The sequence below is a fragment of the Idiotropiscis lumnitzeri genome, chromosome 13, assembly GCF_059441095.1.
Source record: "Idiotropiscis lumnitzeri isolate Australia: NSW breed Sydney's pygmy pipehorse chromosome 13, RoL_Ilum_1.0, whole genome shotgun sequence".
NCBI lineage: Eukaryota > Metazoa > Chordata > Actinopteri > Syngnathiformes > Syngnathidae > Idiotropiscis > Idiotropiscis lumnitzeri.
Window position 1 is genome coordinate 21,203,443 of NC_142403.1, and position 25,311 is coordinate 21,228,753.

Sequence of the window (25,311 nt, forward strand, 5' to 3'; positions counted from 1 at the left end):
AACAGGAAGAAGAAAGGCGTCGCTCGGGATAACAAGCGCATCTCCGGCGCCGTGACCGCGCTTCGAGTGCTTGATGTTTTTCTCTTTTAATGGGCGTCGGGATACAATTTCCCCCCTTTAAACCCCCCCTCGCCCCCCCAAAAAAAATTGTGTAAAAGAGGCGCGCGTGTGAGGATGCACAAGAAAAAAGCCGAAAAAGCGCAAAAGACGAAAACGTTTTGCGCTCAAGCGCTGACGGAGCATTTGGAGCGACGCGAGTGGCGGGAAAAGCCGTGGCGGGCGGAAGCCCGCAAGACATGCGCCGCTTCAGAACTTTGATGGCTCATCAATCGGCGCGCACCAACACACCTCCACGCAACCCGTGGCCTGTTTTTTGCGACGTTATTGTCAGGACCGCGAAACATCTCCAACGTGACGAAATGCTTTGAGTTGCCGCGGACGACCAAAAGACCAAAGGTGGCGCCCAAGTGTGATTTGAAGCCGCGATGCACGTAAGTGGTGCGCCGGTGCGCGCGGACGATATTGAGCGCACCTCCTTGAAATGTGCTGCAAACATTTTGCAAAACACCAGCAAGCTTTTTGCCAAACGTCCTCGACGTTGTCGGGAAGCGAGCGCGTGCGCGCTCACGCTCGCCGCCGTTAATTCGCCCTTTGCTGCTGGAAATCAAATCATTTGCGCACGCGCGGAGCGCTGACTTCATTTATCGGGTGTGATGCCGGAGCGCCACAGGAAGTATTTGGAGGCCCACGAAGCGGCCGTCGATCAACGCACGTCCTCGTTTGGGCGGCGGCGCCGACGCCAGACGGTGCGCTTAAATCTCGCGTCGTTAAGATGCCGGCGATGATTGCGGCCAAACGAGAGCCTGCGGCCGCCGATATGAGACGGCGACGTTGCCGTTTATGCTTTTGGCATTTCCGGGCCTCGTTTAATTGCACGCGAGTGATCGGAAGACTTCGGCTGGCAGAGCACGCGCATAAAACGCATTTGGTCATCAATTCAAAAGCGAAATTGTCATGACTGGCGCTTGGCATCCAATAATATTTTGACAGAGACTCACGGCTTTTGAATGAAGCTTTGTTCCTTCTGATACTTTTTGATTTTTTTTGTCCAGTTGCATTTTTTAAGTGCTTAAAATGTCTTTTTGTTTGAGTTTTTTATTTTTTTTTTAACGATTGTTTGTGGAGTCGCAGATTATTTAGTTTGTTTTCCCGAAGTGGACTAAACGATTTCTCGGACGATCATTTGACGATGAATTGAAGCGTCTGCGGCTGTCGGACTCGTCGTCACCTTCGCAAGATAAAATTTGTGTGAAGAGCGCCTGCTCATCAATTCACCCGAGCGAACGAAGTCCCTCGTCGCCCCCCCCCCCCCTTTTCTTCGCCCTCCGCGGTGTTGTTCCGTACATGGCCACACCCCCTCTTTCGCACTCCCGCTTGCTTTTGTGGGACTCGACTTAATTAATTCTTCAGAGAATCAATCGTATTATTAGCCGGGTGCTTTTTTTTTTTTTTCCATCGCTCGTCCGTTCGCTCGCTTTTGAACGACATTCGAGCGAACGAGAAGACTGAACTCAACTTCCGTTCTCAACAACCGCAGCCGCTTAGAAGCGCCGAACATTCGTCATAAATGGCAAAAATTGCGTTTTTGGTCGCCAATCCATTCGCATTTTGGGGTTTTTTTGGCGGATGTTTTGCCGAACCGATTTTGTCTTCCGATGACAAAGAAAGTCGAAATTTTTGCGCGACTTTGATGGATGTTTTAACTTTCGGACGCGTTTCGCATTCGCTCCAGCAAAGTTTGTTGACAAAATTGCAAAAAAGGAAAACACGCACGTCGCATCTTTTTTTTTTGTTTTTTCTTTCGTTGGTTTGCATTGCACGCGAGCGCAGCCAATCGATTCCGACTTGCTTGCACCGCGTCGGACTCGCTGGTGACCGCAGCTGGCGAGGAAGCGAGGTCGCCGTTGCCAGATAACAGCTTTGAGCATCCCCCCCCCCCGCCAAGCCGCCCGAGTCATCTGCTCAGCCTTATGATGTCGTCATGGTTTGTTAGTGGCCACGAGCGGGCCCCTCCCCCCTCCCCCCTCCTCCCCTCCTATCCTTCGCCCCCCCACGTCCCATTTGTCACGTCTTAGACCCGCCGCCGCCCCCACAAGCCGCAACCCCTCCCCCAATGCCCCCTCAATCATGCCTCCTCCGCCCCCCCCCTTTTTCTCTGCAAGTGTCTTCATCCCTCTGTGGTCAGTGTGGGGGGGGGGGCGACGAAGAGCTGCTGACGCAAGCTGGCAGAGGTAACAAGCTTACCTGGGGATAATCTCCTAAGAGAAATTTCCAGAAGAAGAAGAAATAAGAGGAAGCGAGATGAAGGCGAGGAGGAAACTTAGCAAAGTTTGGATGACTTGCCGCTCCAAGCATTTTCGTTTGTGCTCGTCTCGGTCAAGGACTCGACTTGCAACGTCCTCGGCGATAAGGCGAAGAGGACAAGACCCCCCCCCAAAAAAAACCTTGCAAAGAACGTCGACTGAGGATTAAAACGCGAGTACAAATTTTCGGTTTTCGCTTCGAACGATTTGCGTTTGGTTGCCGGTTTGAATGCCGACGTTTGTCGTCATTTCACGTTTGGGTTTCGTCAGTGGAGCCAAAACGCTTTTGGAAATCCGATTGGAGCGAGCGTCTCTTTTGGTGATCGAGTCGAAAGAAAGCATTTTGGTCCTGAAAGTTGAGAAAGGCGTGAAAATGGAGCCGTCCGCAAACGCGCAGCCAAAATAAAAAAAAAAACATTTTCGAGAGCGGCTGCCACGATTTGGACGTTTGCGACTTTTCTGGAAGAATGAATGTCGACGTTTGTTTTAGGAACGCGTCCTCCCGCGGCAAAACGGCGTCAATAATGTTCAAGGCGCGAGAAATAACGAGAGAAAACATTTCGACGTCCGCTTCGGCCTCGATTAACGGCGGCGACTTTGACGAGCGCCTCCGATCGATCGATATCCGCTTTGCATTCCGGCCAGGCGGCGAAAACGGCGCCGCCGTCGGCTCGCTTCGGTTTGCCGACGGAACGCGTGGGCTTTCGCGTGCGCGTTTTCACGTCCTCGCGTGCGCCGACTCGAACGCCTTCAATTGCTTTTGTCATTCGTGCGTCGCCGGCGACGCCGCTTCGCCTCCGTTGGCCGTCCGAGCGTTTCGTTCATTAGATGATGACAAAGCGCATTAGCGCGGCAGCGCGCCGCCACTCGGCCGGGTTCTGTTGGCGAGCGATTCGATGGGAGTGAAAATGGGGCGCACGCGGGGGTCGGGGGGGCTTTATTGAGCGCAAAGTGACATTTGATGAGATTAACAATAATCAGAGCGGCGGGAAGAGCCCGGCCGCAAGCGAGCGAAGGTCGACCTGGCGGATCAAATGATGGCGTTGGAGTCTCATTAGGGCGGTCGAAGGAGCGCTGAAGTTTGACGTCCCGGCGGCGTTGGGAGGGACGCGCTTTTCAAAACCGGACGCCATTTGTCGGGTCGGATGCAGCGACCGCCAAATCGAATTTTTTTTCTCAAATTTGAAACGATTGCGTTCCAAAATGTCCGATGTCGTTTTTGCTTTTCAGAATTTTGTCAACTTGAAAAGTGGCGTAAAATTGGAGCCGAAAAAAAGAATCAAGTTGAACGCGTCGCTTTGTCCGAAACATTTCGGACGACGGTTTTTTTCAACAATTTTTTTTTTTCTCCAAGCAACAATGGCAAAAATGTTTGCATGACTTGGAAAAGGATTTTCCGCGTCAACGCCGCGTTCAAGGATGTCCCCCAAAACATTTGCCGGTCACGACTTTCTTTTGGAAAGGACGCGTAACGGGATGAACATTTTGCGTGCAAAATCGCCGGCAGATGACGCGGCGGCGCCGAAATGACCCATGATGATAAATACGGCGTGGCCAACGCATGAAGGAGGAGAAAGAAGCACTCTCACGTGCACGTGCACGTGAGAGAGAGCGCGCACGGCCAGCCAGCAAGCCATGCAAAGAAAAAATCTCAAATGTGGTGGAGAAAATGAGGGGCGTGGCCAGCCAGAGGGGGCAGAAAAAGAGGCAAGAAGGCGACGGAGATGAAACGTCTGCCTCCCAGACACATCTATTAACCTCCGACCCCCCGCCCCCCCGCCACGGCGAGTCTGATCCCCTCGGCTCACTCTGAGCAGATTAACGGAACGCAACCTTCTCGCCGGGCCACAATATTAGTTTGGTGCCGCCAACGAGCTCGCGCGAACGTCCAAACAACCTTTCGAGCAACATCGCGAGGCCGACGTGGCGAACTTTTCTCATTTGCGTTCCCCGCCCCAAAAAAAGGAAACAAAAAAAAAAAAAAGCACAACAAAAAAAAATGTCAGCGGAGGAGTCGAGCAAAGCGGCCGCAAATGTGGAGAAAATGCAGGTCGAGGCGGAGGGGCGCGCACGTGTGTGCGTGCGCACGTGCATATTTCCTGCCGCTCTTGTCACGTCCGGTCACTCCGGGACAATCAGGAGATTAAATGTTGACGAGCGGCCGGAGTCACATGTCATTAGACGCTCGGCGCCTCACAAGCAGCGCAAATTAGCATTAATATCAAATTAGGAGAGTCCCGCTCAAGCAATCAGAGGGGGGGGGGGGGGGGGGAGGTCGCTATCGACGACCACAAACGACGTCGAGGTGAGAGCGACGTGCCTTCTCACCTTCGGTCGCAAATCGATCATGAAAACGAAATCCACGATGAAGAGATTTTGTGTCGGCCGTCAACATGACCGGAGAAAATTTCCAAGAAAGAAAAAAGAAATTGTCTCGCCTCTCCGGTCTCGCGCTCATTTTCTTCTCGCCCGCTTTCATTATTTCCTCGCATGTAGATCGTCGCACGGGATTATTTGGCCGCCTTTTTTTTTTTTGCTGACACAACAGCGGCCAAATGAAGTGAGATATACGGCCGACTTTATTGGCGGAGATGGCCAATCCCCCCCCCCCTCGTGAGCAGAACCATTAAGAAAATGGAAAACATTCCATTCCCGCTCGCTGGGGATTTTTGGGAGAGCCGGAAAAGAAAAGGAAAGAAAATAAAAATGCTTTGATTTTTGTTTTTCATTCTGCTTTTCGTAAGAAGTCCGAGCGGACGTCCGGTCGCGAAGCGTCCAATCTTTTTGGAACGCGACGTTTTGGGGAACGCCGATTGCGTCGGCAGCCAGGTGTGCTCTGAACGCGCGCGCCAATGCCAAAGTGGCTCGTTTGGCGGCCGCGCGAGGATTAGGTGGAGGAGCGCGCTGGGCTAAGCCGCCGCTTTTTATCGCATTCAAACATGTTGCTAATTCAGCAGAGAGCGGCTGCCGCGGGAGCCGCTGCCGCTAAGCGCCGTATCGTTCTCCCCGCCGCCAAGAAACGGCTCGTCCTAATCCCCAATCAGCCGCCGTGACACGGATTATCACCCGGGACAAGCGCGGCCGCCGCCGAGGCGAGAGGAGACGAGACCGGCGGCGGCCGGTCCGACGGAAAGATGGCGAAGCCGCCGAAGAAAATGCAAGATTGGAGGATGGCGGCGACGAGGCCGCTCGAAAAAATACAAAAATTTAAAATAAATGCGAAGAATCGAGGCGAGCGAGGTTGTCGGGTCAAATCCGGGCCGCGACTTTCCGGCTCCCAAAATATTCGACGTCGTTGAAAGTCAAAAGTCAAGAAATCCAAACTCGGAAAAGAAAAAAAAAGTGGTCGTCCCGCTCGCCTCCAAAATTGTCCCAATTCTTTCCACGGCAAGAAATGAAGTCGTCGATTGGAAGCGTCCGCAAAGTTGAACAAATTCCTCAACGAGCGACAACAAATCGAGCGCACGCGTTCAAAAAGGAAACGTTTGAAAGAAAAAGAAGAGATTTGAATTGGCCGAGATTTCAAAGTTATTTCAAGAAGTTGGAAAGAATCTTTTGAGAGCGACGCGATTGAATTCATGTTCTCATTTTATTGACGAGGTCGCAAATTTGAAAAAAGAAATGGTGAGCCGCGCCTCATCTTTCGCATTTCCCGAAGTGATCCGAAGCACGCGCGGCATTCGCTCCGAGACGTCGCGCGACCATCGACGTGATTGTGACTTTTCCCAAAGTTGCTTTTACGCGCACGTTCCGTTTTCTTCGCTCGCCGACCGTTTTGCGAGATGGACGAGCGGCGGCCTCCGATCGTAAAGCGCACCGCCGCGCACGACGCCACCGTTCAAACGAGACCCCGGGGAGGCTTTTTTTTTTTTCCATGTTGGTTCCAACCCACTCGCTTTGTTTACTCGTCAGCTAATTGCGACGTAATTGCAGCGACGCTCGGAAGGCGAAAACGTCGCCAGGGAAATATCGTTAACGGCTTCTCGGGCCCTCGAGGGAACGACGGCCGGCGGAGATGTCACGACGACTCAATTTCAACAACGTCGCCAAGAACTTTTCCATTGGAGCAAAAAAAAAGCAGATTAAGCGCGAGACTTTCTTTGCGTTTCTCAACTTAATGTCTCGTGACGACTTGCAGATGCGCTCGATTGCTTTGAAAGTCAAGCGGCGGCTTCAAAAAGAAAAAAGAAAAAGCTGAGCGGGAGCTTTGATTCGCCTCGGAGGCAAACGGACGGACGAGAGGCGGCCATCGACGGCGCGATAAAGACGTCAACTATTGATCAAGTTATGAACGACGCGTTTAAAAAAAAAGAAGCCGCATCGTCAGCGTCGCCGAACGCAAATCGAAAATCACACGAAGAGCCGCCGGGACTTTGTGGATCTTCGTTTTTCAAGAGCGCAGCCGCCGTCTTGGCGTTTGCCGCCGCATTCTTCGTTGGCCACAATTGGCGTTGGCCAAACGACCCTCGCGAAGGCCGGCCGGCGTCTTCGGCGACGACGACGGAGCAAAAGGAAGCGCTCAGCAACAACGTCACGTTTGCCACAATCCCCCGCCGAGGGAGGCTTCACGCAGGTGAGGCGGGGGCCGAGGCGGGGGCGGCTCATCAAGAATTCGGCCTCAGCAGCCGACCCAAAAAAGAGAAATGTGCGCACTCGCGGGTCTTTTCCTCCCTCAGCGGCACTCGCTCGTTTTCGTTTTGGCTCGCTCATCAAAATCTCCCGTGAGCCGAGACGGCGAGAGGCCGAGAGGCCGAAATCCGGCGCACACGCCGAGATGGCGAAAAGGTGTCGGACTTTGCTCAAGTTTCCGGAAGACCAATCGGACCGCTAATCGGCGCTTTTTACCGATCGTCCGCTCGATTGGTTTCGTCCTGGCGCAATCTTGTCGCCGAAGCGCTGCGACTCTTCCAAGCTCAACACAAATGGCGGCGATTCCGAATTTCTCGACGAGATCCGTTTTGGATCGATAAGGCGAGACGAGATCCGTTCGTTCGTTTCCATTTTCCCTCTCGAGCCCGAGCGCCAAACTCGCCACTTTGGTCGCGACGCACGCCCAAAGTTTTTGGCTGCGGAGTGAAGAAAGGATTCAAGCAAAACAAATAAAACATGAAGAAAAAGGCAATCAAGAGTGAAAAATTCGATAAAATGTTTTCACCTGGCGCAGAACAAAAAAAAAAAAAATTTCTACTTAACGATAAAATTTGCCCTAATTTTGTTCTGGCCTTTAACTTTGAAATCATAACAAAAATGTGAAATGGGAAGTCCGGTTGGATCGTCCGCGATGCTAAAAGACGTGAAAATGTGCACGTGCACGTTTGGTGCAAATTCATCGGCGAGGTCGTGACGAGCGCACGCAATAACTTCCCCCGTCGACGTTAACGACACGGAGGGGCGACGACGAGGTTTTTTTTTTCTCCGTTTGATTAAAAGCGGCTGAAAAAGTGCACCTGAACTTTGGCCGCCATAAACAAAGCGCGGCGGCGTCTTTGCGTCCGTCCCTCGCTCATTTTGTGGCTCCGCTTTGTAAATTTCATTAAGAGCGAAACGACATTAGCTGCGGCGTGGTCCTCGCCGCTCGGGGTTAACAACTTTGCTTAGGCATGGAAATTCCGAGCTTAGTCAGGCCGATTTGCCGGCGGATCGGCGCCGGCCTCGCCGCATTAAACTTCATCTTCGGAAACATTTACGGCTGCTCAAGATGGGAGCAAAATTGCAACGTGCGCCCAACATGAGGTTGAGGCCACCGCCATCTTTTTTTTCCCGCTTCTCTTCGTCGTCTCGGCCGCCACGTGCTTCACTTTTCCATCTTCAAATCATTTGCAAAATCATTCTTTGATTGGAAGAGGCCAGTTCGGAGGAACGCCTGAAAAGATTCACAAGTTTGGTTTGAGTCGGCCGATCAGAGCGTCAAAATTTAGTTTCCCGCAAAAGCGTTTGATGTTGCTGTCCCAACGAAACAACGGGAAACAAACTTTTGAAAATGACGTCCGCAGTTTGTTGTCCGCCATCGATTGCTCGATTTGGATGCTTCCTCCATCGATTGCGATCCCGATCGATGTCTGGACTCTCGTCGCAAAAGTCCAACGCGGCGGCGGCGGCAAAACGCTTCCTTCTTTGTCTGGCGGCAAAGGAAATTTATCAATGAAGCTGAGCGAAGGTCCCACTTTACTGTCTGCAAACGCCAGCCGCCTCCTGACCCAGTCAATGGCCTGTCTGGCGCACGCACGCACACGCGCACGTGCACGTGCACGCGCACGCCAATGCATGGACCCACATTGACGTGCTCTCCACACTCCGAAAAGAAAGAAAAATGGATGAAAACTTCCGAATGAACGGACACACGGAGGGCGTCGGCTTGGCAACAAAAGCGCTTCGGACATCGACGCGGCCGTCAAATCCGTCCGGACGCCGTTCGCGGCCCCCCCCCCTCGGGAATAAGGTGCGGATCAGAGCCGTTGACGGCGACCCAAAGCCGGCGGATTCGGGCCGGCTCGCGACAAGCGGAGCGTGGCGATCCGTCGGAGCCGCTCAAACTCTTCAAACGGCTTCGGCGGGATCGAGAAAAAAATGTTCTTTGCGGCTTAGGGAAGGCGGCGGCCGCAGAAACGCATTTTGCAGGAGCAAAAAGCTCGCTCGAAGCCGCTCCAGCGCACGTCCGTCTCCAGGCGCCGCCGTTTGCTTTTGCTGATGAATAACAAGCGGCAAAAGGTTGTTTTTCGGTACGAGGACAAGATGAAAAAAAAAAGAGCGAATGCGTCCTCGTCATCGCTCGCCGTGAACGAATACGCGCCAACGACACACAAAAGACGATCTCGTTGACGTAAAAAGCAAAGCGACGACGTGGCGGCGGACGGCGCCGAGCGACAAATGTTGGCAAGTGGGCCGACGTGACAAAGGAGCAACGTGAATGAAATCCACGACGCACGTTTGCACCTCGCTCACGCGTGAGCGGCTTCAGGAAATCTCCAAACGGCGGCTCGCCGTCCATTTTCTAGCGGCCGTCGGCATCAATTCCAACAAAAATCATCTTTGAGCGCACAACCACAAACGAATTCAACTTCGAGCTTATCTAGAAATGCAAAAAAACGTACCGAATAAAAAAAAAATCAACTTTGGTCTCTTAAATGAAGAGATTTCCATTTGAGAAATGTTTTTCTCCAATTTGTGTTGGAAGATGACGCCCAAAATGATTTTCATTTCCATTGCACAAGAAAAGCGATTGAAATCATTCAAATTTAATTCTTTCTTCTTGTCCACAATCTTTCACAAGACTCCAAACGACCTTTGACCTATGCCAAGAGACAGGACGAGAGAAATGCGCGCGTGAAGCGAGGAGACGAGCCAAAGGGGACGGGCGGACGACGTTTTGAATTTTTCAAAAGATCCGTCAAGGACGAGCGCCGTTCGTCCGAAAGAACACGCTCGGCCCTCGTCTTCCGAAATCTGCCGGATGAGACGACTCCTTTGGGAAATGGACGGAGGACATTATGCGGCGCCGCGATGAAAAGAAACGGCCGCTTCCTTCTCGTGCAGCTTTCGGTCCACATCGGACGAAGCAGAAGACTAAAAACACGATTGCCTCACGTCGCCAAAGACAAAATGTCAAAGGAAGGTTTGCACGTCCAACATTTGCCCGCACGCGTCCCGTCACATTCGATCGGGATCAAGCCCAGCGTGGCGGATGACGGCCCGCATTAGTCGGAGCCGAACTTGCGTTAGCTTGAGCGCGAGTGACAGCCGAGGCCCACTTGCTCTCCGAGATGACCTCCTCGCGGCGCCATTAGCGGTCGGGCCGCTAATGGCGCCGCCGCTTCCGTCTACGCGCACGCATCGGACTGAACGGGACTTCGTTAAGTTCCGAAGCTCGCGACATTGCCGCGCTCAGCAACTTTTCTCCGAGCTTTTAGTCACTTCGCTTCCGATGGACCCGAGCGGCGAAAAGACATCGGACAGGACCGGACGGCGACGCGGCAACGGACGGATCCAAAAAGATTCCAATCGACTTACGATCCATTATTCGCGCAGCTTGCAAAATAAAAACACACAAAAAAAAAAACAATCAAATGCTTTTGCGATGAGCTGAAACATCGCCGACTTGACGTCGTCTTCCGACAGCAAACGTTTGCCCGAATCGCGTCAAAAAAAGGTTCCGTCGGACGCCTGAAGAATTATTTTGCGAGGCGAGCGCCTCTTCTCCCCTCCTCCCACTTTGCTTCCTTCCGAACGCGGCCAAATCGGCGCTCAGGGAGGGGCGGAGCCCACGAATAACGAGGCCAAGGTGGGACGCGCCAAACGGATCAGGCCGTGACATCGTTAACCGCGCCGACTTCCGGCGGCTCGCATTTCTGGGATTTCTCTAAGCCGCACGCCGAAGTGGGAACGGCGCCGGCTTGGAGCCGACCGGACGACGGCGGGCGGGGGGGGGGGGGTTCCGTCCGTTGGGCTCCAAGCCGGCGGATGTCCGTCGTCACGGCGAAAATGCCATCCGGAATCAAAAACGCCGCCGTTGACTCGGATTTGGAATTTGTTGGGTCCACGACGAAATGTTTTTGCGTTTTTGCTTCCGCCCTTCTGGCCGATGCTGCAAATGGCAACTAGCGAGCGCCGTTTTGGACCGGCTCGCACAAATTAAAAAAAAAACTAACTAAATCACGTGGAGATGCAAATCGTTTGCCGAGAACGAACGCTGACGTTGAGGATGACGAGGCGGCGTCGGCGACTTTCTGGCGTTTCTCACGCTCGGCGCGTCTCGGCTGCTGCGTGGACGGACTTTGTTGAGCTGGTTTTTTTCTCCCTTCGTTAGCCTCGTCATTAATTACGAATCTCACGCTCCAGCGCAGGACGCCCACGTCGACGCTCTCGCGCTCATTAATGAGGACTTGGACAACAGAGGAAATTGACGGCGCCGACATAAAACGTTATCGCGCACACGCAGAAATAAATACTCCAAAAAGAGATGCAAAAATCGTGGGACGCTATTTTTCGCTTCGAGAGCGAGAAAGCGAGAAAGCGAGAAAATGAGAAAGTGAGAAAGTGAGAAAGCGAGAAAATGAGAAAATGAGAAAACGAGAAAACGAGCCAATGTGAGCTTTTGCGCAACTGTCAACCATGACCAGGATTGCCAGAGACCAAAATCGATCGTTGCGTTTTTGCAAAAAAGAATTGAAGTCGACAAAAAAAAAAAGGACAATGTCATCCTTCCGACGGAGTTCCAAACGGCGCCGGCCCGTTTGGAAGCGGAACGCACGAGTCAGCGAGTTTCGAACGCGGCGACCGATTTGCCAACGTGCACGTTTTGGCGTCCGCTTTTGCGCATTTTTGGGGTTGCAGCAAACTCCAAGCGTTTGCACGCCGCTCGGGAGGATCGGAATATTTTCCCATTTGGCTTCTTTGGCACGTGGTGACTTTCGTCCTGGCGCGACATCTTTACCGCCGAAAAGCCAAGAAAAAGTTCCGGACGAAAAAGATCTTCCGCATCGGCACATTTTCCGTCTTCGGCTCATTTCCGGTTGCAAAATTTGCCAGAAACGGAGCGGTGCCGCGGGCGCCTTGACCCGGATTGCTTCGCCAAAGCTGCCGTTTGCATTTTGAGCAACAAAAACGGGCTTCGTCCGAAAAAAGATGAAAACAAAAAGACACCACAAAAAAAAAGAAAAAAGAATCGGATTTGATCGGCGCTGATCAAAGTCGGAACCGAAAGGGGACGTCCCAAAAGTGAACTTGCCAAAAAGTTTGGGTTTTTTTTTTTGGGCGCTGGCTGCCGCTCGCACGCCATTCACGCCTCCGACATCACCTGAGTGGACGTTTCCAGTTTGTTTTTTTGCCGCGCGAGAGGCAAACGCAGCATTTTGCCGCATCAAAAAAACAAAACAAGCGCAAATAAGCGTCAGCATTTCCACCGCCGGGTCCGCTTTGCTGGGGCGGCGCCGTCCAACGACCTCGACGCACGAAAGCCCCCCCCCCACCCCCGAGCCCGACGGAGGAGACGTCGTCAATAAAAGCTTCCGACCAATTTGCTGCCAGACGCAAACCGACGCCCCTCAGGCCAAAATCGTTTCAGCAGCTTTTTTTGTTGTTTCTTCTTCTTTTTGTCCTCGACGGCCGCTTTTTATTTTGGGCTGCTCGCAAACTCCTTTCATCAATTCGCGCCCGTTCAGCGATTTGCGCGTCCGATTCCACCTGATTCTGCGCAAACGATGTTGTTTGCTCAGCCAAGTTTGTGGACACGCCGATGGAAGCGCTCACGTCAATCGGCGAGCGCCGCCGCCGATTGACGTGCCGACAGCCGGAAGGCCGTCTGACATGAGTGGGGGCCAAAGCAAAAGACAAGAAAGGAAGCTTCTTCTTCTTCATCTCTTTTTTTTTTTTTTTTCCTTCAACGTTTCTTTCGTTCCTTCCTTTCTGCTTCGCTCTTCTCACGTGCGCTCGCACGAAAGCCGTCACCAAACGAGGGCGGCCATGACAGTTTCACAAGTGGCGCTGACTCGGCGCGCTTTCGCCACAAACGCGTCTTCCACGTTCCTCGCCTCCGTTTCCTTCTTCGCCGCCTCCCGAGACGACAAACGGGACGAAGAAGAAACCAAAGCGAAGGCAGAAGACAAATTGTGAACGGCGGCGCCAGGAAGGCCCTCGCTGAAGACGAAAACGCTTCGTCGGCGCAGCCCGCAGAAGGCAAACAAAAAACAACAAAACAAAATGGCACCTTTTGGACAAACATGGTCTTGGACAGCACATCTGCGCCGCCGGGCTCGGGTCAGCAGAACGCGCGTCGGGTTCGGTGACGCGCGCCGTCACTTTGGCTTGGCGGCTTTGGAAACATCGCCATCGAGCACATCGTGCGTGCGTGGCGCAGACGGGCGGCAGGATAACAAGCGGTGTGCCGCGGGCACGCCACTGTCACTCAGGAAAGTCTTTTTGGCACCCGGCAAAATCAAAAAAATGCAGAAATAAAAACTTACAAACGTCTCGTCAAGCCGGCGGCGAGTCGCGAACGCGTTGGGAGCGGCCAAAGTCTTTTCGGACGCGTTGTCGTGCCGGAAAGCGAGCGCATCAAAGCCAGACGCCGACCGATCGGCGATCGGCGACGCGTGTTCAGGTTGGCCTCACGCAGGCTGGCTGACTCCAAAATGAAACTTTGCATTTTCAATTTGCAAAGAGCCACAAATGGCAATTTTAAAAGCAAACTTTTGAAATGGGACGACGAGCTTGGAGACCGTCACTTTCCTTCCTGGCGCGTTCCCAAACGTTTTTTTCCCGACTTGACGTTCGCCGACTGCTTCTCGGCGATCGGCGCCTCGTCTTTGCGCGCTCGTCAAGACGTTTGTTTGTTTGCGGCGGCGCTTTGTTCGGGACGACGCGCACGCTTCAAAAATGGCAAGCCGGCTTTTTATTTATTTATTTGTGACTTTTTTTTTTCTGCTGGTTTGGGCATATTTTCTCCTGCGATAGCATGTTTGAATCTGCCTACTCAGCATGCGGCACGTCAGCGTGTGTGCGCGCTCTCGTGTGTGTGTGACAGTTTGGAGCCATTGAAAGCGAAGCGAGCGGCGAGGGGCGAGCGGCGAGGGGTCGCAGCGGCGCACCACCTGCGCCAAATTGCTTTTCTGGGTGTTGTCGGGCAGGAAGCGAGACCCCTGTCCACATGCCCCGCCCCCCGCCGGTCCCGCCGGCCCTCAAGGTCACTAACTCAATCAAAATAATTCGGAATCCGGCGTGGGCAGCAAGAAGGCGATTGATCAAAAGCGTCCATTCGATTTGGAGCACTTTTGAAAGTCGGCCACCGGCGCCGCCAAAGTGAAGACGTTGGCCGACCCGACCGCAGACGGCGAAACAAAACGAAACATGAAGCCGTCCGAAAAGGAAAACGCGCTCGGGGCGTCGCAACGGCAAAAAAGATGCCGGCAATTTTATGGCTCCAAACCGTGACGAGAAAAGAAAGCCAACGAGATCCAAACGCACCGACGAGACGCCGGGACGGCACGCGAGCGTGCGGAGGGAGCCGATTGCAACGCGCTCGGAGCTTGGCTTCTCGCCGCCGAGACCAAATCCAGAAAATGAAAATGATTGACATTCTGGCGTGACTTTCTCGTCCGCCACATTTTTGGAACTGCGGCAAATTTTATGAGCACGAGATGCAAAGGTCGTCCGCTCGGATATTCACGAAGGAAAATGTGACGTTTGACGTTTTCCGAATCCAACGCACCAAAACGTTTGCAAACAACACAATTTACCGCTCTTTGTACACCGTTTTGGTTTTGGTTTTTTTTCAAATCACGCATTTAACATTTCGCGATCCACGAAACTCAACGAGGCGGAGCGGCTCAGGTCGCTCCGCCGGCGGCGGCGAGCGGCGACCGAGTGGGCGGCTCCGGACACGCCACGCCAACGTGCCGAGGAAAACGGACTGCAACCAACCACAAGTCGGCGACGGCGCGTCAGAACCCAAATGAACTTTTGCACCTTTGAATTAGTCGCAACAATTTTGCGACTCACATTCCGTTTACTGCACAGAAAAAAGAAAAAATGAATTTGCAACTTGCGTTTGCGGTGCCTCAAAAATCATTCAAGTTGGAACGATGGCAAATCGAAAGCGGGCAAACAAGTGACGGACGGAGGCCGCGCTGAATTCAATTCATGAACAAACGCGCTCAAAGGGGACGGCGTGAAAAAAAAAAAAAGGAAAACCAAAATCCACACATTTGCGAAAATAGCAAAAGTCAACGCGGCGAGCAAAGCAAAAACAAAAAGGCTCGAAGGGAGAAGCCGACGACGAGGTGAAAAGAAGCAGAAAAGGAAAATGCAAAGCGACAGACGAGACGATGAGGCACACCCGCGCGCCACGCTGGCGGCCGAGGAAGACGCTTGCGAGACAAAAGTCCCGACCAGCAAAACGGGACATAAGAAAACGAGTCGGAATAATCGGCAGAATTCCAACAACTTGAGAATCCAAATGATCGACAAATATTTGGGACAAAAGAGCGCAAGCGAGTCGTTTGCCCCAAAAATAAAAAATTAAAAATCAAACTTTGCTTCACAACAATTTGCTTGTTGTGCAGCAAAACTGCAAATATTTGCAAAATATTAGAAAAAAAATACAATTGCCTCACTTCAAAAGTTTGTTGTCCACTTTGCCCAAATGTTGTCCGCAATTTTTATGAACGTCTTTTTGTCCAGAAAGCTTGAAGCGCTTTACAAATCAATTTTTTTTGTATCGGATGAAATGTTCGTTCTGTTTGTGTTGACGGAGGATTTCCATTGGAGAAGAAGTCGTGCAGCTCCGCGTGTGAGCGCGTGCACGTGCGCGTGTGCGTGTCTTCATGCAGAGGAAAAGAGATGCTGACTGTGGGAAATCCTACACACACACACACACACACACACGCACTTGCCACTTTCCTCTCACGCTGCAGAAGTCAGCCCGGTTTTTATCGCCTGATTTTTGTCTCCTTCCGATAAAAAGGCGATTTTTCCGATTTCAAGCAGCCGATGCGCGACTCGAACGCACTCACGTCAAGTTCGCTCTCGAGTGTGTCAGCAGCATAAAACGTTTGCAAGGTGAACCATCCAAAGATTCTCTTTGACTCGCTGACGTTTGTCACGTCGCTCCTAATTGTGCACGAGTCAGCACATAATTGTGCACGAGTCAGCACAAAGTGGAAACATTTGAAGTGAGAAGTTGACAAGCCGGAGAGATGGCAAGTAAACATTTTTAAATCGAGTCGAAGTTCAGAGTTACTAAAAAAAAAAGTTTGGCTCATCAGCAATTTAACTTGTCTGACGATGATGAGTGCTGAGAATTTTGGAGAATATTCATACATGGAATAAAGTGATTTTTTAAATAATAAGAGCAATTGAGCACGAATATAAACATTGGTGAGAATAAATAAGGCACGCAGAGTTAACATTCAACTAAAAAATGATAGATGACGTGGCAAAGTCCATTTTAGGGAAACAATAAATTGCCACAATTGTGCTTTTCCTTTTTCCCTCTGCCGAGACGATTTTGAATTTATTAAATCAAATAAACGTCGACGTTTCCGATGACGACTTGACATTCAACCGGCGATGCGCGTGCACAATGCTCGCCAAGAGTCGCGTGCACGATCGTCACAGAAGGCTGCTCATGATGCGTTCAAGTGCAGGCAACCCCGTCTGAGGTTCGGCATCTGCGGCCCCGCTGCAGTTGAAGTTCGCCACTGACACGTCACACACGCACGCGAATCGCCATTGGCATTTCTCACGAAAAGGTCCATTTCCGAGATGGGCCAACCGTCGGCGGGCGACGAAGCAACCGCAGGCCGGCTGGCACGCGCGAGAGCCGCTGCGGCTGCAAACACTCCGACCAGATCGTGCATGTGCACGCGCAGGGACGAGAGCGGCCTTGAGCCATTTCAAACATTTCTTATCAGCAGCGAAAGCGTCACACAAGAAAAAAGAACAAGAAAAAAACAAATTAAAAATAAATAAAAAAGAAAGAAAGAGACGCTCCAAACACGGCAACACGCTGAGCGGGTCAATTTTTGTAGTCGAGAATAAATCAGAAGGAAATAAACCGCGTCAAAGGGGAAAGAAAAGCAACACGTTTTTTTCTTTTCGACCATGTCATTATCCGCTTATTGCAATCATTTCATCGTCGATTCGTGGGCCATATAATTGATAAACGAATTGTGAATGTGAAAAAATATCATTAAAGAACATTCAAGCATTTTCTTGGCTTAACGGGCGGCAAAATGGGCACATTTAGGAATTCGGACGAGAAAAATAATCATTTTGAAGCTCAAGTGCGATTTGTTAAGAATGAGGACAGCAGCAGTTTGACAACATTTGAACACGTCTTTTTATTAAACATTATGAAAAGAAGATGCTCAACAACGTTCCATTTTGTTGCCGTTCCACTTGCTGACACTTTCGGACACGTTGATTGAATAAATATAGAAACTATTTACAGATGTACATCAGGAGCACTGTGCAGAACTTTGTTACTTAATTTTCCCATCAATCTCGCTAATATTGATGAGGATCAAGTCAGGAATTGGGCTCGTTTGGTTTTTTTTTTAAGACTGATTTACTGCTGAAAAAACAGCGACTGAAATGTTTTGGCGAAGAGGAAGCGGGTTGTTGGCCGGATAAATTAAATAAAGACAAAGGAAAATATATTGGAAAAATATACGATTATATTCAAGTCACATGAACAGGGTCTCTTTTTTTTCATTTGAATTTCAAATGCTCATTAGCAGCTTTGCGCTCAGCAGAGCAGCGGAAACTTGCGCACAAAATTGAGCAAGTGAAAAATGATTATTGACAAGTCAACAAATTGTTGATTTAGTCCAATTTGAGTAAAAGGACAAGTTGCCGAAAAGAAAACATTTCAAGCATCGTCCGATGATCAGACGCGACATCTTCTGAATGAAACGGTTCAATAAACTTTTTTCGTTTGCAAAAATACAAATAAATCAAATAAAGTTGAAAAGGAAAATCACATTTGAATCGCCAGTTGGTGTTTTTAGCGAAAGCAGAAATGACATCACAGAAGCAAGGAGGTTGCGTAACAATTTAAATATGATTTTTGCGACCTAGAAAAAAAGTGAGCTTCGTTTAAAAAAATAAAAATCGTTGTAAGTGCTGCGTAATCGGCCTTCGTTTGTCTTCCAGTCGACACAAAGAGACGATTTGCATGCTGAAACATCCAAACATTTGTGATTAAGACATGTTTGAAGCATCCGAGCAACAAACGCTATTGATTTTTCGTCCTTTCTTTTCCTTTTGTTTTAAAAAAGGGAGCATGTAAAATAAACACGATACTGTCTTCTCTACATTTTATGTACACTTGGAAATAAATACAGTCTAAAATCTGGCTCAGCAAATGTCTTTAGAAAAATGGATTGAAAATAGCCGTTAAATACTTTTTTTTTTTCTGGCGATTAGCAGATTGTGTTTCTTTTGAGTCCTTGCAGCCCTCGCGTTGCAATTGTGGCGAAACATCTTGCAGGCCTTGCGCATGAAGTGAGGATGAAGATCGAAGCTGCATGCTGACCAGACACGTGGGAACAGGAGGTGACCAAACATGTCCTGCATGCTGGGTTGCAAGATGAGAAAAAAAAACGCTTCTGTGTGTTGGTTTGCTTTTGCTTTTGCTTTTTTTTCGGCTTCAGTCTCGAGTGTCCCCCCCCCCCCCACTCCGCTGCACGTGTCCCGCCGAATGTCACTTAAGACTTGATCGTGGAGCAGGTTGGACGTCAAGTTTTCAGACTCACAATGCGCCGATTGGGAGCGCCGACCTGGAAAGGAAAAAACCAAACGGAGGACTTTACAGCAAGGCGCCGCAAACCAAGCGAGCGTGTGACAGTCTCACATGAAGAAGTCGGCCGGTTTCCCGCTGGGATCTCTGGAGCTGGGGGGCCCAGTCGCGGCGCTGAAGGTCCGACTGGCCAGCTTCTCGTACTTGTCCTTGTAAAGGTCCCGCTCCTTGGCCAGGCGCGCCACGTCCTGCTTGAGCTGCTCCACCTGGTTCTGCAGCGTGCACTTCTCCGTCTCCAGCATGTGCCGCTGCTGCACGCGCTTGAAGCGGCACGACTGCGCGTAGCCGCGGTTCTTCAGGGTGCGCCGCTTCTGCTTGAGCCGGATCACCTCCTCCTTGCTGAAGCCGCGCAGCTGCCGGTTGAGCTCGCGCACGGTCATGCTGACCAGCTGCTCGTCGGAGAAGCGCTCCTCGAGGCGCACGTGGTGGTGGTGGTGATGGTGGTGGTGGTGGGCCTGATGGTGGTGGTGGTGCGCCGCCGAGGCCGCCGACAGGTCTTCGCCGGCGTACTGCTGGCCGCGGAAGCCCTCGTAGGCCTGGTGGTGGTGGTGGTGGTGCGCGTTGCCGATGAGGGCCTCCACCGCGTCCTCCGGGGTCAGATTGAGCGCCTCGGGGTTGATGTGGTGCTGGTAGCTGGGGATCCAGTACAGGTCCTCCAGCTGAGGCTTGGCCCCGCTGCTGTGATTGCCGCCCCCGCCGGTGCTGGCCACGCCGCTGGAGACGCTCTGGTGGTTCGGCTGCGCGCCGGGACTCGGGGCGCAAAAGCTGGGCGAGGAAGGCACCGACGAGCACGGCGTGCTGATGGGCGTGGACGACAGCGAGCCCGACGGCAGCCGGTGGCAGTAGCGCTCCGCTTCCGGGGGCTCCTTCTTCACCTCGAACTTCATCAAGTCGAAGTCGTTGACGTACTCGATGGCGAGCGGGCTGTTGGGCAGCTCAGCGCTCATGGCGAGCTCGGTGGCCATGTCAGTCCATGCGACGGCGCCCCCCCTCACAGCCAAAGCGACGTTGGGCAAATTGTCGCGAGCGAGAACTCAACACGCCGGCCGGGCCTATTTTTAGCGAGGGCTGGAACGCGCACGCTCGCCGTGTCGAGCTGCTCCTGCCGATGGGGGGCACAAACTTCTTCGCGCTGCTCGACCCTCAGCCAACGTTTATTTATAGCGGCCTGGATGTACGCATGCATGGAAATCAACTTGTCCACCTGCCAGTTGGCGTCCGCGTTCTCTTCTCGTTGACAACTTATCCCGGGTCAAATGCACAATTTCATACCGGGAGCCCCCCCCACGCCCCCCCTCCCGCTCCGGTGGCTGAAACTTGAAGCCGATGAATTTGGAAACGGCAACCTGCCTTGTCCTTGCTTCACCTCGGCGACTCGGTCGCTTTCTCGGATATCCTTCTTCGCCAAATGAAGCTCAAGTCCGGCAAGGAGTGGCTCGGAATCAAACTTTGTGACAGTCAAATCGGTGCACGGGCCGCCGAGCGTAAAAAGTCCTCACGAGTCCACTGTGCAGAGGTCCGCAAACTTTCGCTTGGAGCTGATGTTCTCCTTGCTGGGACAGCACAATCTGGTCCCGGGTCGTGCTCAGCCCAGTTCTGACATGCACGCAGCGTTCTACTTACAGGTTTGGTCCCACTGCGCAGACTGAAGGCAGGAAGTGAGAAATTCCACTTTTTAATTCGTTTCTCTCGAGCCTTCGGCAAATTGTGTGCGTGTGAGCGCGCGCGCGTGTGTGCGTGACGGTGCCAACACGCAGTGACACTCTGAGGCGCGGACAGGCAACGTGCACTTATAAAGGCAGCGCGGCCCTCCCACTCGAGACGCGTGACGAGCCAATGGGAGGCGAGCGCACACGTTCAATGGCGCGGAAGCATCCGCGCACACCGGCGGCGTCCGAGCGCAGCCGAACAGAGCCGAACCACCAGAACAGGTACAAAAGGACCGAGCAGGTGCTGCCTCGCGGCAGGTAAACCGTTTCGAAATACTTTCAAAGAGCAACGACGCGGAAACAAGAAAACTGCATGAAAAAAAAAAAGTGAGACAAATGTTCCCGTTTGAGTCGTCAGAGTTTGGCCAACAGTCACTGATGCGCAAAGTGAAGACAGCCCGCGACATTCATGGTTCGGTTTTGGGGACAAAAGTGCATAGTTACTGTGTTTTTTTTTTTTAAACATGAAAACGTCACACGTGACTGACATTACATTTGCGTCTGACATAAAAAACCTTAGAATTGCCTGAAGAATCTATGACTCGCGGCCTTCTAATAAATCGCAAAAGTGATAATGCTCCATTTTTTTGTTGAATGTGCAAGAGAAAGGTGTTTTTAATTCTTTTAATGGCCATTTTGGAGGGCGTGTCAGGCTGCTAATGGCTTCGTGTCAACCCCAATTCATTTAAAAGGCATGCAACGGTATGCCTATAAATTGGAAAATGTAAAGAGGGAAAAAAAACATTGAAATTTGAAGTGTTAATTGAAGATGCTCGTGTTTATTAGCTTTATTCTGTCTCGCATCGCCGCGTGGGAGAGCTGCAGCCAATCTATCAATCACTGATCGATTGAAGGCCGCGCTCCCCTCGGCCAAAAATCAATTCGCATTTCCGCGAGTCAGTGAGGAGGCCGCGCGGTGGCTGTGCGCGGCTTAAGTATGATTGGATGGTCCCGCCGGTGGTCGGCAGGCTTTTCATTCGCAATTAAGCACAAATTGCATCTGCAAGGATCGACGCGTCGTTAAGCCCCGCCGCGCGCGTCTGCAGCCTGGGCGCGCGCGCGCTGGGGGGCGGGGAGGGGGGGGGGGGGGGGGGTGGTCGATACCGGTGATGAGCACCGGGGGAGGAGAACCTCAACTGGGATGGGGCTGCTGCCTCCGACCTCTTTTGTCTTTTCATCAGCCCGCAACGACGCGCAGGCAGATGCGAAGGGCGCCCTGCCCGCTAGGGGGCGCCACAAATCGCCTCGAAATCAATAAATGGCACGACTTCTTACAAAAAACTCTGCATTTCAAGTCCAAAGCAAATGCGAGCGAATGGAAATGAGAGGAGCAATGGGATTTCATTTCAAATACGTTTTCTTGCTCGCTTTGAATTAACTCTTTAGTGCCCGCCTCAGTTTATGACGCTGTAGTTGCACGATAAATGGAATTTGACAGTTAAAAGATTTCATGATTGAGAATAGAGAAATATTTGAAATCATCCAATTTTTAGCGTGCATATTTTTCTAATTAAAGGACAACTGCAAGAAACTAATCCATTTTGAACGATACGCCATGAAAAGAGTGACAGCTTCATTTGTTGAGGACAAAAAAAGAAACAGGACATAGAAATTAAAACCTTTCAATGCACTTCCTGCACCTGACTGCCTCCGACTCGTGTAAGGACGGAAACGTCTTGACGCAATGTCAAACAAAAGAATGTTAAAAAGAAAAAAGGAAAATCTGTTGTTCGATCATTGAATAAAACGGAGAATGTACGTCTTTCAAGTGGGAAGGTTGCACAGATTTACAATAACTTGACAGCTCGGAAACGTACGCAACAACAACCCGCCGGCGGTCAAAACAGGTGGTGAGAAGTTGAACTTGCTCGAATGTGAAAACTTTGCGCAGCTGCCCAGCTTAACTTCCAATCGGACCTGCTGGCGGCAAAACGGACGCCGCCTCGCTTCACTCGTGCAAAATCTGCTGCTGAGCACAAAATGAAAGGAAATCATATCAAGGTGTTTCGAGTTTAGGTGCTCAGCGTCATTAACTGATTTTTTTTTTTCCTAAGCAAGAGCCGGGGTGCGCGCTTGCCCAGCTAAGCAGTCCGCATTGAAAAGGCCCAGTTAAGAAGCTCGCCTGAGGTCCGCTCATTGTTGCGAGGGGAAGGCGAGTGACTGCAGCCCATAGCTTGAGACTTTTTTCGGGAACGTCAGGCCTTTCTTTGTGCCTATTCACGTCGGGACTTTGCTGCGAGTGCACTTGTGACGGTTTAAGCGAAACGGACGTCAATGAGCACGCCGCAGGACGGGTGGGGCGCCGGGCTCTGAGGAGGCCGACTTGGCGGGGAGGTGAGGTGGCCCCTCCCCACGCTCCCCACGCCGCCCACGGCGTGCAGGAGGTGGCTCGGCGCCAGTTATCGCAGGTCCGCGCGCGTGCTAACGCAGCAGCAGACGAATCGGCGTGGAGAGATCAGGAGCTTGAGCCCTTGGAAGCATGACTCATAGACGACGCGTTTGTTGGTCAAGAAAAAAAAAAAAAATGCCACCACAAATATTGGGGAACTTGAAAGCGCTTGTCTTGCATATAGCGTACACGGCAACATTTTTTTCTTCAACAAATCGACAAAACGTAAACGACCTTTGCGGCGGAAGCGCGATGGGCGTTCCGGAAAATCCCGGACAACAAAGGTCAGCGTGGTTTCCCGATTTCAACGCTGCCAAATGTGTTTTTCCAATCCGCAAACATTTTTTGCAACAGCAACTCAACTGCAGCAGCAGCAGAAGTAGAAGAAGCAGCTCTCGTATGTTTTTACGAATCAAAATTTTCAACAAATTTATCATAGGCATCAATTAAACGCCAATTGGCGAGCCGTCGCACGCCGCGACCATGATTGCAAAGAGGAAAGCTGTGATGATGATGATGACCATAAACGGCGTCAAATGCGACGCGTTTCTATCGTGGTGACGCTTGTTATTCATTTCTAATTTTGATTGAAACGAGCGGGTGTTACTTTTACACTTCAGCGACCGATCAAAAGCGTTGAAATGGCTTTGCTGTGCGTCACGGCAGAACAGTGACAGTCTCATATCAAATAATTGTTCATCTTTCTGAAAGTAAAGACGTGGAGAGAAACTACTCACACACGCATGAACCGTGACACGCACACGCGCTTCACACTTGACCTTTCCGATATTGTCTCCTAAAGTCTTTATGAACTGATGAGATTTCTCTTTTGCGTCTTCACCATCAAACATATTTTTATCACAAAAAAGAGGAAAAATTAATTATTGATCTTAATCGCAGTTTGCCAAGCTCAGCAGCTCCTATTGCGGCTTTTAGACAAGAAGAAGCCCGCATCTGTCTTTAAGACATTTGTGTCTTTCGGGCGGGAGAGGAGGAGGAAAAGGCGGGAGAACAAAAGTGAGAGGAGTGATGGGTGCCTGTGTGGAGGCTTTCCTGCGCCGCATGTTGGCCACTCAGTCATTTGTCCATCGCTCAAGTGAAGAAGAAGAAGGAGCCCGACAGGAAGACGCCACAAAAGAGATGAAAAATGACTTGGCATTTCAATCACACACCAATAAAAAGTCCAAGAGGCCACTGGATGAAACCATGTCACCATTTCAAATAGGAAACTTCCACGCTTTGGATGCTTCGTACACACAAAACTGAGTTCAAATTGGATGCGATTTGTCAAAAAGCAGTTTTTTCCCCAACCATTCTAAAGACAAAGATGACGGACATAATCCTTCCTCCACTCAATTTATGTCGGCAATGCAATACAAGGCGGCTTCGCCTTTCGTGCACGAGGAATCGGCTAAACTCGAAAGCGTTTGCCAGCCGATCAAGAAATCGTCCACAATTTGACATGAAAAAAAAAAAACGGAACAATTTAAGACATGTGAAAGCAAAGTGGAGAAATCAAAAGTAGTCTCCTCAAATTACAAACCGAAAAAAACGTACAGTGCAAGAAGTTGATTTTGGGAAGGCCGAGCAGCTCAATTATTGTAAAAAGTGCAACACAAAACAAACAAAACACAAAAAATGTTTCTCGTGAGCGCGCAAAACAACAAGCGGCCTCCTAACGAACGTGAAGATGAAAACAGTCCAAGCTGGTTTGGCACCAAACACAAAGAACATCGACTGATTAAGGACGGAAAAGTTCAAAATAAAGAAAAGAAAATGAGCAGAATTCTTGCAAATGGCCGCCAACTCAAAAGGTGGCCTCTTTCGAAGGTCGAAACAAACAAAAGCAAAAGACAAAAATCCAGCTTGACATTTGGTCAGGAAGTTGCACTCAAACAAGCGACAACCATGAAAGCATAAAAATGTTGCACAAGTCAACGTGATCAATGTGCGCAAAGCCCAAAAGGCGACAGGACGACATGAAAACGAAACCAAAACAAAAGTTCAACAGCAAGACAACAAGAGCTCATTTTGGGCATGTTTTCACAGCAAAAAAACAAAACGTACTCAAGATTTTAACATTAGACTTCCGGCATGTCAATGAAATCCTCAAATGAACAAATTGTCTGTCTCGCTCACCTGTGAGCAGTCAAGTTGGTCTTGAACGCGTCCTCTTCGGCTTGCCCAATGACGACATCACACGTCTTTGAAACATGTTCAGAAGGGCGATTTCCGACAACGCAAATTGTTTCTGCGCTTTGGAGAGCAGCGTAGTGGCGGCCAAGCGGCGCTCTTCTTCACAATTGCAGCCTCGGGCTTGGAGGCGCCATCATGTGGTCAACACTGGGATTACATCACGCAATGGCTTAGCCGCTTTTTTTTTTTTTTAATTTCAGAAATTAAGTTGCTCGTCCAAGCTCAAAACCATCCAGCGACCTGGCTGGATTCGCTCTCAATGGGGTTGAGGTCTGGGGACTGAGGTGGCCACGGGAGGAGCCTGCTGACTACACTTTTCAGGGTGAGAGAACGCTTCTGCAACACAAACTGAATTCATTT

At 50.9% G+C, this 25,311-nt stretch overlaps 1 protein-coding gene across 2 annotated transcripts; it reads right to left on the bottom strand.

The window, feature by feature from the left end:
• Positions 1-17,180: 17,180 nt before the first annotated feature.
• mafaa (MAF bZIP transcription factor Aa) lies at positions 17,181-20,432 on the bottom strand. Of its 2 annotated transcripts, XM_088313131.1 has the most exons (2): positions 18,712-20,432; positions 17,181-18,637 (listed from the first exon to the last, which is right to left on the bottom strand). In XM_088313131.1, exons 1-2 carry the CDS (start codon positions 19,620-19,622, stop codon positions 18,610-18,612), a joined length of 939 nt encoding a protein of 312 aa, XP_088169257.1. In that variant the 5' UTR covers positions 19,623-20,432; the 3' UTR covers positions 17,181-18,609. The 2 variants fall into 2 exon arrangements, with proteins under 2 accessions (XP_088169257.1, XP_088169258.1); XM_088313132.1 differs by having other exon boundaries at positions 18,558-20,432.
• Between the last annotated feature and the right edge of the window lie 4,879 nt (positions 20,433-25,311).

What these genes read in the sequence shown, in the direction of transcription:
- mafaa (XM_088313131.1), bottom strand. Translation starts at nt 19,622, where the DNA reads ATGGCCACCGAGCTCGCCATGAGCGCTGAGCTGCCCAACAGCCCGCTC. An exon ending in AAACCGGCCGACTTCTTCAT is followed by an intron (nt 18,638 to 18,711) that starts GTGAGACTGTCA and finishes TTTCCTTTCCAG; the next exon opens with GTCGGCGCTCCCAATCGGCG.